Source organism: Morone saxatilis, unplaced genomic scaffold (assembly GCF_004916995.1).
Source record: "Morone saxatilis isolate NCDOM2014 unplaced genomic scaffold, NCSU_SB_2.0 Contig11, whole genome shotgun sequence".
NCBI classification, from domain to species: Eukaryota; Metazoa; Chordata; class Actinopteri; family Moronidae; genus Morone; species Morone saxatilis.
The window spans coordinates 20734221-20745744 of record NW_023339663.1 but is presented as its reverse complement, the minus strand read 5'-3'; the positions used below and the strand labels follow the sequence as shown (position 1 = coordinate 20745744).

The 11524-nt window shown below is 37.4% G+C and overlaps 1 protein-coding gene across 1 annotated transcript in view; it reads left to right on the top strand.

Moving 5' to 3' along the window:
* LOC118321327 (guanine nucleotide-binding protein subunit beta-5b-like) overlaps positions 1-3419 on the top strand; it is a 15006-nt gene extending 11587 nt beyond the window's left edge. Inside the window, exons 7-11 of the mRNA XM_035652604.1 lie at positions 82-173; positions 1494-1542; positions 1831-1927; positions 2232-2398; positions 2833-3419. Coding sequence (XP_035508497.1) covers positions 82-173; positions 1494-1542; positions 1831-1927; positions 2232-2398; positions 2833-2844 — 417 coding nt within the window. The 3' untranslated portion in view covers positions 2845-3419. The remainder of the gene's footprint in view (positions 1-81; positions 174-1493; positions 1543-1830; positions 1928-2231; positions 2399-2832) is intronic.
* Positions 3420-11524: the final 8105 nt, after the last annotated feature.

Genomic DNA, 11524 nt, shown 5'->3' with positions numbered 1-11524 from the left:
GCAAAATTATTTAATTTCCTCTAATGTGTGTGTGTGTGTGTGTGTGTGTGTGTGTGTGTGTGTGTGTGTGTGTGTTATCAGGGCAGTGATAAGAAGGCCAACGTGTGGGACATGCGCTCTGGACAGAACATTCAGTCTTTTGAGAGCCATGAGTCTGACATCAACTGCGTAAAGTGAGTCCAGCTCTTTGGTAAAAACAAAAGTCTCACATTGTTTCTCTTATTAAGTAATCGGGAGAATTTACTGGACAGACATGAGATATAAAACTGTTCCACTGACGGGAAGAGCAGAACAACATGTGTCATAGCACATCTGAGGCATCTTGCTACCCTTTCATTTTTTGTCCTTAATAAATGAGAGACTGTAGTGCCCTTACTTTAGATCATCACAATGAAATCTGCATCTAATCTGGTCGAAAGTAGCTTTTGTGAGTTTGTGGGGGAGATTTTGATTGCATTCGAGTTATTTTAGTCAAATTCTTAAGCAATATTATGGGTAGCACTTTACATTATAGCTCAGTAATAACATGGTAATAGCTACCTGTTTCTATTAAATTTCTCACTACTGTCAGCAAAACTCTTTCAATACTACCGTGAACATATTTTACACTTCAAACTTGCAAAAAAAAAAGGATTGCCTTTGTTTCCAACACATTTTATGGACATGATGAGAAAAGGTGAATGAAAATATGTTTCTTACAAAAACGGAAATCTGAGCTTTGGTGCAGCATTTAAATTAAAATGATACAATAAAAAATACTCATCACCACAAGTTCCCTTTTTGACTTTGTGAGGGGAGAGAACACTCTCTCCACTTTCCTCTTTTCTTCACCATAACATTAAATAGAAAGAGATAGTTTAGGAGGAATTTTGGGATTAATAATGTTAATTTTGAGTTCCAAGAATTTTAGCCCATAATATTGTGGAAAAATCTACCTAAATGACCTCATTATTATCAGGTTATTACCCCATTGATGTCACCATATTACCATATAACCATTTTATTGTTGTTGTTGCCCTATTTAAATGTGTTTTCCCATCATTAGCCTTTTTGATTTTGACCCCTTATTACCCTGCTAAATAAATCTAATCTAAGATTTATCTAATCTAATATTGCATCGATATACCCATTGTTTAGTAATTATTACCTGGTAATTACTTAAGTATTACCTCTTTATTATAAAACTCTTACACCACTATTACCATGTTATTATTGCTGTGGTGTAAAGTGATGCCCATTTGTTGCATGTTCACATTTGAGCATTTCATTGATGATTGTTTATACTGAGTGTGCAAAAATATCCATAAAAGAAGAAGAAATGTTGGGTAATATAAAGTTCAAGATCAGCCACTTTATTTGTTTCGTCATGTGCTGTTCTGTATTAGATTAAGACTGAGACCAAGTTTCAGTCCTGTGATGCAGTTTCTTTTAAATATAAAGCTCACTGGTACAGCAGTATATCTAATTTTCCCTCTTCGGTCATGTGTGTTCAGGTACTATCCCAGTGGAGATGCATTTGCTTCTGCTTCTGACGATGCCACGGTGAGTCACGCCATATAACGTTACTCTTGATGTTGGGGTGAACTCAGTGATTGCAGTGATTACATTTTTTGCAACAGTTGTTTGTCAGATTGTGGAAAAAATAAAAATATACCTACATATATACTGTATCAGTCAAGTACTGTACTGACAAGTTAAAAAGTAACTTGTTGTTGTTGCTATGATATAGTGTAGTAGTGCCGACTGTAGACCATTCACAGGCTGAAATTACCATTGTCAAATGACTGTGTATGTCCTGTGTGTGTCTGTGTGTTTCTTGCTGTTCCTCAGTGCCGTTTCTATGATCTGAGAGCTGACCGCGAGGTAGCCGTCTACCAGAAGGATAGCATCATATTTGGTGCTTCCACTGTGGACTTCTCTTTGAGTGGTGAGGAGTTTGTAAAGCCTTGTCGTGTCAGTGCTCAATAAATGTTCACTATAAAAAAAGGTCCTGCGATAACGTAAGTGACGACTGGGACACTTGGATGGTAATATAATACTCATCAGCATCTACTGGGGAAGTGAACAGTTTCAGAAAGAAATACAGTATTCAACATATATAGAACTGTTTTTGTTTTATTTAAATTTGATCTCTATCTCACAATTTCAACCAACCCTTTGTCTCTCTGTCTCTACTTCCTGTTATTCCAAATTTCCCACTTCCTCTTTCTCTCACCTTCTCACACCCCCAGGTCGCCTGCTTTTTGCTGGCTATAATGACTACACCATCAATGTGTGGGATGTTCTGAAGGGAACTCGAGTCTCCGTTCTGTATGGCCATGAGAACCGCGTCAGCAGAGTCAGAGTGTCACCTGATGGCACGGCGCTCTGCTCGGCCTCTTGGGACAACACCTTACGGGTGAGCAGGGATTTCCCTTGCAACCGGGAAATGATATAACTTTTTTCATAAAATAAATGTCATCACATCATAAAAGCTGGTTTGGGTTAATACATTAATTTTGTGAATAACACTGAGCTTTTTAATTGTTTATGAACTGTCATAACTAATCAGCCCAGTTCAGTGTGTATATTTGGATCATATTGATCCAATCAATTTGTTTTAGTTACGTTTGGCTACTTACCTGTGAGTCGATGAGGAGGGAGTCAAGTGTCATTTCTTTATAATACATTTATTTTCTAAAAGAACAGCTACACTATTATTGTTAAAAGCAGGAACCCTCTATTCCAGTATGCAACAGACTTACGTTTATATCTGTTGAGGCTCTTCAGCTCACAACTCATGCTTAATAATTCTTGTTTTATGTTTTATTTCTTCACACTTCTCTCTTGCAGATTTGGGCCTAGAGTTTATATCACAGCTGTGATCCAGCAAAGAGAGGACCAGCATTATGTGACTGCAAGTCTCTGAAATCAACACTACTGGAGGAGTGTGTTCATACACAACAGAAGCACCAACGCCTGAAATGTCTCTTCAGAATGAGAATATATCATCGTATCATAACTGTAGGGTGGGTATTCATTTAAACAGATGGTTGATCTCCGAGTTTGGATTCTTCATCTTTGTCATTGTTAGCTTTATGACTGATTGTATAATTATGTAATTGTTATTGCTAATATAGTGGGAAATAACTGTGAGTGTAAAGAGCCAAAATGACTTGTAAAATTAGAAATCACCAGCATGCGTCTGCTCTGCCATGTAGACCTGCAGACAATATCAGTGATCAGTTCACTGTGACCTGTCCACACCACCACACACCCGTCCAGAACACACTGTTATTGTTGTTGTTACTGTGGCTCTGCCATACGTATTGTCATGATTATCCAAAGGAAGATAACTTCAAATGTAGCCACAGATTTTTTGTATTTCAATATACATAAACCTCATCAGCTTGTGTACATTTTCTTGTGAGGAAAATAAAGAGGATTTTAAGTATTTTTTTGTTTTTGATGTGTCTGCATTTAAATACAATTGGCTGATCTTAACTGAAAAGAAAAGTCATTATGGTCGTGTTTAGCTACAGTAGACTACCTGGAGCGTTTGAACACCAAAGACTTGTGAAATATACTTGAGCATGAAAGTGTTAATTTTCATAGACCAGTCTGTGTGTGTGTTTTGGAGATAATATTCTTAGTTAAGATAAAAACTGTTACCTTGCTTGATATCCTGTCTCAAGATAAACTGAACTAGTCCTGAGTAACACTGCTTTAATTACACTTACGCCACCAGGGGGGCATTTCACTGCATCACACTTTGAGTTCTTCCTACAAAAGGGTAAAAAACTGCTTCATGAATTTGATAAAATAAGTGATGGCTGGAACACTAATATGCAAAACTCATCAGCAACTACTGGGAGAGTTAACATTCCCAGAAAAACATACAGAATTAAACATACATAGAACTATTTTTAGGGATCCAAGTTTGATTAAAAAAAAAAGTCCTGTAGTAGCAGAACACATCTCTATAGTGTGCTGAAGATTAATCCATTTAAAATGTCACCTGTGCATATGGTAGAAATGTTCAAACCAGCATCAAGACAAATAACAAATATACAATATCATTCTATAACTATAAAGAATCTTAAATTATATTAAATCACAAAACAATTATGTAATACCTCAGATCAGTCCAAACCTACAATCCCACATTCAACACAAAGCAGAGTAAAGGTTTTCATCGTGCTCTGACCCAGTATACTTTCCAGGTTTGTAAGTTCAAAATAATTAACAAAAGGATTTAATAGCTATTTTTTCTCTAAGGACATTGGGCTCCATACCAGTAAAATCTCTTCCACAATATATTTTGGTTATTCCCAGAAAGTAAAAAAAAAAAGGTTTCTTTGGATTTTCCACATGTAAAACACAAATTTGGGATATTACTATAAAATACAGCTTTTCTGGAGCAATATATGTGCACATTCACCAATTTACACTGTAAAGGCTTAAGATTGGTATTGTCTGTTTGTGTTTGAGCTTCCTTCCAAGTGTCCCCTCAACGAAAGAAAAGCATGTTGCAAATCAAATTACACAACACAACTTCACAGCTGACGATTCTGCACATAATTATAGATAGATAGATAGATNNGAAATTCAAGCATCCAGTAGAATAAAAATGAAAAATTAAATGAAATTAAAAAAGAACTATATTATATAATTATATTGTTTGGATGTGTGTTTTGATGACTGTTTGTCCAGTTGTGTGTCCTCAAAGCATTATTGATCATGTAGTCTCTCCATCTTACACGTTTATTTAAAAAAATCAATGGTCAAAGGTCAGCTGTGTGTATCCACATCATCACTTCGCGTATCTCACAACATCCCCTGATAATGTAGGGACATGCCAATATTACTAAACTGTCATGAACACCATCAAAACCAAAGCCGATCAATACTGCACTGTTAGTCTCTACTGCAGCATCGTCGTCTCTTTCCAGGTGGAAACAACCTAGAACGCACAACAACATTTAAAGCCTATTCGGATAAAGCTTTCCTAATATGGTACAATGCGGGCATAAAGCAATTTCAAGATTTATATCACAATGGAACTTTTGTCTCCTTCCAATATTTGTGTGATACCTTTAATATTCCTAGAACTCATTTTTTCGCTTTCTTCAAATTCGTAACTTCATTAGGAATATGTCCTCTATATTTCCAAGACAACCCTCTTTGCACCTCCTTTTGACCACATATTAGATAAGCCTTTATCATTCAAGGGTATTATATCAACCACTTATAGTGCGCTGACGGCACTTTCACCCTCATCCATTTCTGACATAAAATCTCAATGGGAAGGTGAACTTGGGGAACCCATTTGTGACGAATCTTGGGAGACTGCCTTGAGCAGAGTTCATAGTTCATCAGTCTGTGCAAGACATGGGTTGCTACAATTTAAGACATTGCATCGCATCCATTGGACTAAACTCAGACTGTCTAAACGGTTTTCTGATGCAGACCCGTTATGTGATCGATGTAAATGCAATCCAGCATCACATACATGTTCTGGTCTTGCCCAAAGCTAGATCATTACTGGGCATCCATCTTTGACACAATGTCAGGCTTCCTGGGACAGCCAATTTCACCACACCCTTTAGTTGGGTTATTTGGGGTTGCACCTGATCATTTGGGTCTAACTAGGGCACAATCAAATAGTGTTGCATTCCTCACGCTCCTGGCCAGACGGCTGATTTTGATCAAATGGAAGGACTGTAAACCCCCAACATTTACACACTGGGTCAAGGAAGTACTTTACTTTCTCAAACTTGAAAATATAAGATACTCTCTGAAAGGATCAGCAAAAAACTACAATAAGATATGGGGACCTTTCCTGGATTATGTCAGGGCACATGTCACATTATCCTTAGACTAAGTAGAGACATATACGTGGCATAGGGTTGCCATCAGTCGCCGTAAGGCTACTACAACTTTTAGTCAGTGGTCACCCCTCCCCTAAATGTGATTTTTTTAAAATTTGTATTTTTTTATTTATTTTACCTTATTTATTTATTTATTTTTTCTTATTCTCTCCTTTTTTGTACACTTGTTTCTTCCTGATCATTTATTGTCCAGATTGCTCTATTATGCCTTATACTATCATTTCCTTTTTGTCTTTGTGCCTTTATTGTAAGTTCATATACTACATTCAATGTAAAATCAGATATGTTCAAGATGTAGCATCTAGATTGTACTGAAATAAAAAGAATGTTCAAAAAAAAAAAAGAAAAAGAAATCCCCAGACCATTAGTAGGCGCTGAGACCTCTAATTGCCTAGTATCGCAAGACTACTCGGTTCCTGTCGTTGAGGATCTATATTCCTGATAGAGTTGTTCCAATAGTTTATTGGGGAAAAAAAGGAAAGGAAGGAACAATGACAGCAGGCTTAGTAGTATATACATGTTAAAAAATAACTAAATTACAGACATTTTTATGAAAAAGTCAAAAAAGGAAAAGTTGGTTTCCAGGTAGAATCAAATAACAGCAGGCTTTTGGGTGGGAACCAAAATGGGCATGTCTATAGGTCGTTGTGCATTGTACAGCAGACTCTGTTGATGATGCATCCACTCAAAACTGGTTGCTGGTTTGCTAGATAGCACCAGGGTTCCAATAATCTTGAACGGAACCAGTTCAAGAACCAGAACTAATATGTTTCAGCTGGTTCTGAGGGCCTAAATGAAACAGCACCTTAATTAGTGTCATTGGTGTCATTGGCTACCCTACTATTTAATCTCAAAATGGTTGCTGTGAAAAGGGTCTTTCATTCTGAGGAGAACATGGATGTATGTAACAAATGTCACTCCATCCTTGTCCTGACCAAAGTGGTGCACTGAGTATCTGAAAACCTTGAATGAGTTGTCTTATTTGATCAAAAACTACAAACTTGTATCATATATGGAGCCAACATCAATGTAGATACAGTGATCTCATGTCTATCTGTGTTCAGAGCCACAGAGGCAGAGTGGTAGCTGGAATACATGGATGTCTCACCTGTTTGAGGGCCTCCTGTTTGCTCTTGCTGAGCTCCTCATATTTAAGTTTCCACTGACTGAGTTCAGCCTCCAGCCTCTCAATGCTCTTACTTAGTGCAAGCTTGTCTCTAGGGAAGGCACAAAGACACAACACACATTAGTGATTTTCAACACTCATACTGCTCTGGTATGGAGGACTAAAAGTGCAAAAATTAAATAAATGAATACACCATTAAATAATTACTTATATGTATTAATGTGTCATTAATTAATTAAAATTGGAATTAAATACATAAATGTGTTATTAAATGTGTCATTAATTCATTAAAATACCGATTCATTTTATGTATAACATATATAATTATTTCACTATTTAATTAATTATTTTATGGCCCTATGTTGCAGTGCTTCATGAATTTATTTTATCTGTCAAGATTATTATTACTATTACTATTCACCTCTACGTTGGTTTAGATACTGTATTAAACAAAACTTTAATTGCAACGGCTAAAAATCAAGGGGAAGAGGGTTAGAACTGCACTTGGTATGTCAAAATGCCCCGGTCCCTGTGTGTTGGCCCTGATACCAGAGAAGCGATGGACTACTTCTTTTAAATTTGCAGTCACTCTATGGTCAATATCTTGGTCGGAAAGTGCGGAAATAACTCCAAGAACTTCAATAAGTTCCTCTGCTTTACTAGCTATATGCTCTGGGTCAGCAGGTCCTGCTTCCACATCTAATCTAAAATTCCCTCACCCAACTCCCTAGAAATGTTCATGAACGATCCTCATCTTCCATCCACGGCACTCTACTGTCAGACCGAAAGCAATGATCGACAACCAGATTCACGGCCGCGCCCCTCAGTGACTTTGATAGCGAGTTTTGACAGATAAATCAAATTCAATACGAACCAGAGCTGCAATCACACGACCACTGAAATACATTACATTAAAATACGTTGAAAAATATATATATTTTACACTAAACGACGAATCGTATTTGTTAATGAATCTAATTAATGACACATTTAATAACAAATGTATGTATTTAATTCTAATTTTAATGAACTAATGACACATTTAAGTAATTATTTAATGATGTATTTAATTATTTAATTTTGGCACTTTTAGTCCTCCATACTCTGGTGTCTGAGTGGGTTATTATCTGAGTCAGCAAATGTCTTGATAATGGACTGTTCACATTTTATATTTCCACATTAAGAATACCTGCACAGTTCACAACGAGGAAATCACTAATGAAACGCCAATCACCATCTACTTTTGTCCAGTAAATTTCTGCTGTCAGTCACCCTGATGAAAACAGATTATCCAGCCGCTGTCGTTTCAACTGCTCAAGAGCTTCTGACTGACAGACAGACAGCTAGAGTACAGAGACACCTGAACGAAGATCGTAGTCGGTGTGGAATGAACCTCCCAGTCACACTTGACAAATCTCCTCCAGAGCCACAGGAACCATTATACAATAACAATAACATATTGTTTTGTAGGTTAAATATCAGTCTGCAAAATAACTAGTAGCTATATCTGTTATATAAATAAAGCAGAGGAAAAACTACAATATTTCCCACCGGAATTTGGTGGAGTAGAAGTATCATTACATGGAAGTTTCCACCAGGAGTTTATGAATTTAACAGGGGCCTGTTATGTTTTCCTTAATTTCTGTCATATATATATATAATGTTACAATGTTGGATGTTGATATTGAACGAGGCCAAAGTGACAAATAATGAGGTGAATGTATGTAAAAGTAATCCCTGTGAGGATTTTTTATATGATTATCTGCTCCAGGCCTAGCACGGCTGAGCACGCCGATGAAGTACAGGGACCCATTCAGTCTGTCAAGTCAGTTATCCAACCGCTCAGGAGTCAGGACAAACCATCAAAATGCTTTTGCAGACAGGATTAACTAAGGGGCTGAATGAAGGACCAGTATGAGGTAAATAAGTATGCTTTTGAAGAGTGAATCATGCAAAGCTACTCTCGTGGAGTCTAAGACTAAGAATGTAGAGCTGAAAATGAGCATGTTAGGTCCACTTCAAAAAAAGTTGGACTGACTGAATTCAACAGTTACATCACAATTCATGTCTCTGCTCCAGTTTCTCTTACTCTCTCTCTTTCAGCAGGACTTTCTGGGACTCATCCAGGCGAAGCTGCAGGGCGTTGAGTTTGCTGGAGTCCTCCTCCACCGTGCTAATGTCCTCCCACAGCTGCCGGCTGCGTTCCTGCCTGCTCAGACCGGAGGATGAGCGTGAGCTGGCCAGGTTGCCACCGCCACGACTTTCCCAGTCCTCTGGGTCGCCTTCAGGGGCTCTGGAACGAAGGACCGACTCCAGAACCTCCAAGTCCTGGCAGAGAAAATGAGACCAGTATATCGGTTTGTCGATATAAGGGGAATACTGGTGTATTACTGAAACTCAGATATCACAGCGACATCACTATAACAAGAAACATGAGCTTTTGGCAAGTACAATGTTATCATAGCTGATAATGACAGCCAAGAATTTAATAGAAATTGGAAAAAAGTTGAATTATTCTTTAATTCAAACCGATACTACAGGGAAATAGTCCAATAATGGCAGATAAAGTGGTTATACGAACAAAATAGAGTAAATGAAAGAGAGGTAGATACACTTTCAATGGGAAAAAGTCAGGATGCATGGGGCAAAAATAAACATATGGATAAATAATAATATAATAATAAATAAAATGATGGGAGTGCAACTAATATTAGTAATCAAAGCCACTCATCAGAATTCATATTACATCCACAGACATGCGTGTTGCGTGAGATAAGACATGTGACCACGTTTTAATAGCTTGTTCACAATAATTTGGTCAAATGGTTGGTATCAGTTTTTTTTTTATTTCACAATATTGATTCATATAATGAAAGAGGTTTCTAGAAAGCCTACTGAGGACATCTTATGGATAAGATGGTCAGGATAGTTAGTTAGATAGTTTCAACAATGCAAATTCACGTGTCAAAGTTGAACTCGTCACAGAATAATTTGAAAGTTGCGGTTTAGCTTAGCTTCCCTGTGAGTGATTCCATCGAAATTAACTGATTTTGCCACAAAATGTCACCGTTCTAAAAGCTGTTCTAGAGTCTTCTCAAAGGTTTTCCAGCAGATTTGCAAATAAATACATAGTGAATGTAAATATCATGTAATCACACTTGTGTTGTAAATTGCAGCAATGTGATTTTCTGTGTGAGGCTCTGAAGGTGAGGTTCTTGCTCTTGTCCGTGTGTAATAGCAGTTTGCGATTACATGTCCCTGGAATAACCCTTTAAGATACGTTCATTCTTCAGACATTCCATAACTCCTCACAAAACATCAGCAGGGATAAAGGCTTCCTTTTAGTTTCAGTAAATAAAATATGTCTCATTCCGAACTAGCCACATCTCTTGTGGGCCTCTTCTGCAACTATATTTCGCTCTTCTCTCCTCACTGTTTTCCACTCCACCCTCTGTGCCTCCCTGCCGAGGCTGTAAATCAAACTGTTTCATCCGGAGGATCATCTAAGGTTTCTGCCAACGTGCTGTCAAAGCAGAGCCCTGATACTCCTGGGTGGGTTCTCATGACCAAACATTTTCACATCTCATTTTATTTAATGGCCTTAACAGAACATTAAATTGGAAATGTAGAACTTTTCCTCTTCTCCAAGTAGTAAATATGTCTGCTTTGGCACTACAACAGTAAAAATCCAAATGTTTCCCCACCCTTTATCTTTTACAGCATCTGCCAGATGTAAAATGTGAGGTCTCCGTCTCCCACAGGCTCCATAACGCTGTGTGGTTCTTTAAGATAATCATCATGTTGCCTTTAAGAGGTCCTCGTAAATATCTAATTCTGTGACTGAGAGCTGTAAAGATATCCTTGGTTGAAAACATAATGGCCCTATGAGAGAATTTTATTTAGTGTGAGTTGTTTGAAATAAAGTAGCACAGAGCTCCTTTGTGCTGCAGTGACAGGATGCGGATAGAAGTGCACATCAGATATTTAATATTTTGGTGCATTTCAACATGCATTGTGTTGTTATGATGGATAACAAGACGAAGAGTCTACAGCCATGCTAGCGGATGCTCAGCTACGCAAACATGCTGATATTAGGCAAGTATGATGTTTACTGGGGATAAGTGAGTACACCATTATCTGTATCTGTTCAAACAATTAGATTATCTGTATTTGCATCTATACTCAAAATAGACAGGGCTTAAAGCAGCAACTTTTTCTATCAAATTCTTAATCATTCATTCTTGTTAATGGTATTAAATGCAAATGCAAACATTAAGTTGTTTCAACAACTCTGTGTGTGTCTAAGTGCATTTTACCTGCAAACATTTAAATTAGTTTGAACACACGGTTTCAACTGATTTCCACATTTATACTACATTTATGACATTTTTTGGCAGTAAACATGTCAAATTTAAACTAAGCCCAGAATGGACAAACCAAACACTGGCAGGGCCTTTCACATTTTTCTCCCTATTGTAGTTTTCTACTACACGCTTGGAAGGGGAGGGTTGTAATCTTCAACTACACC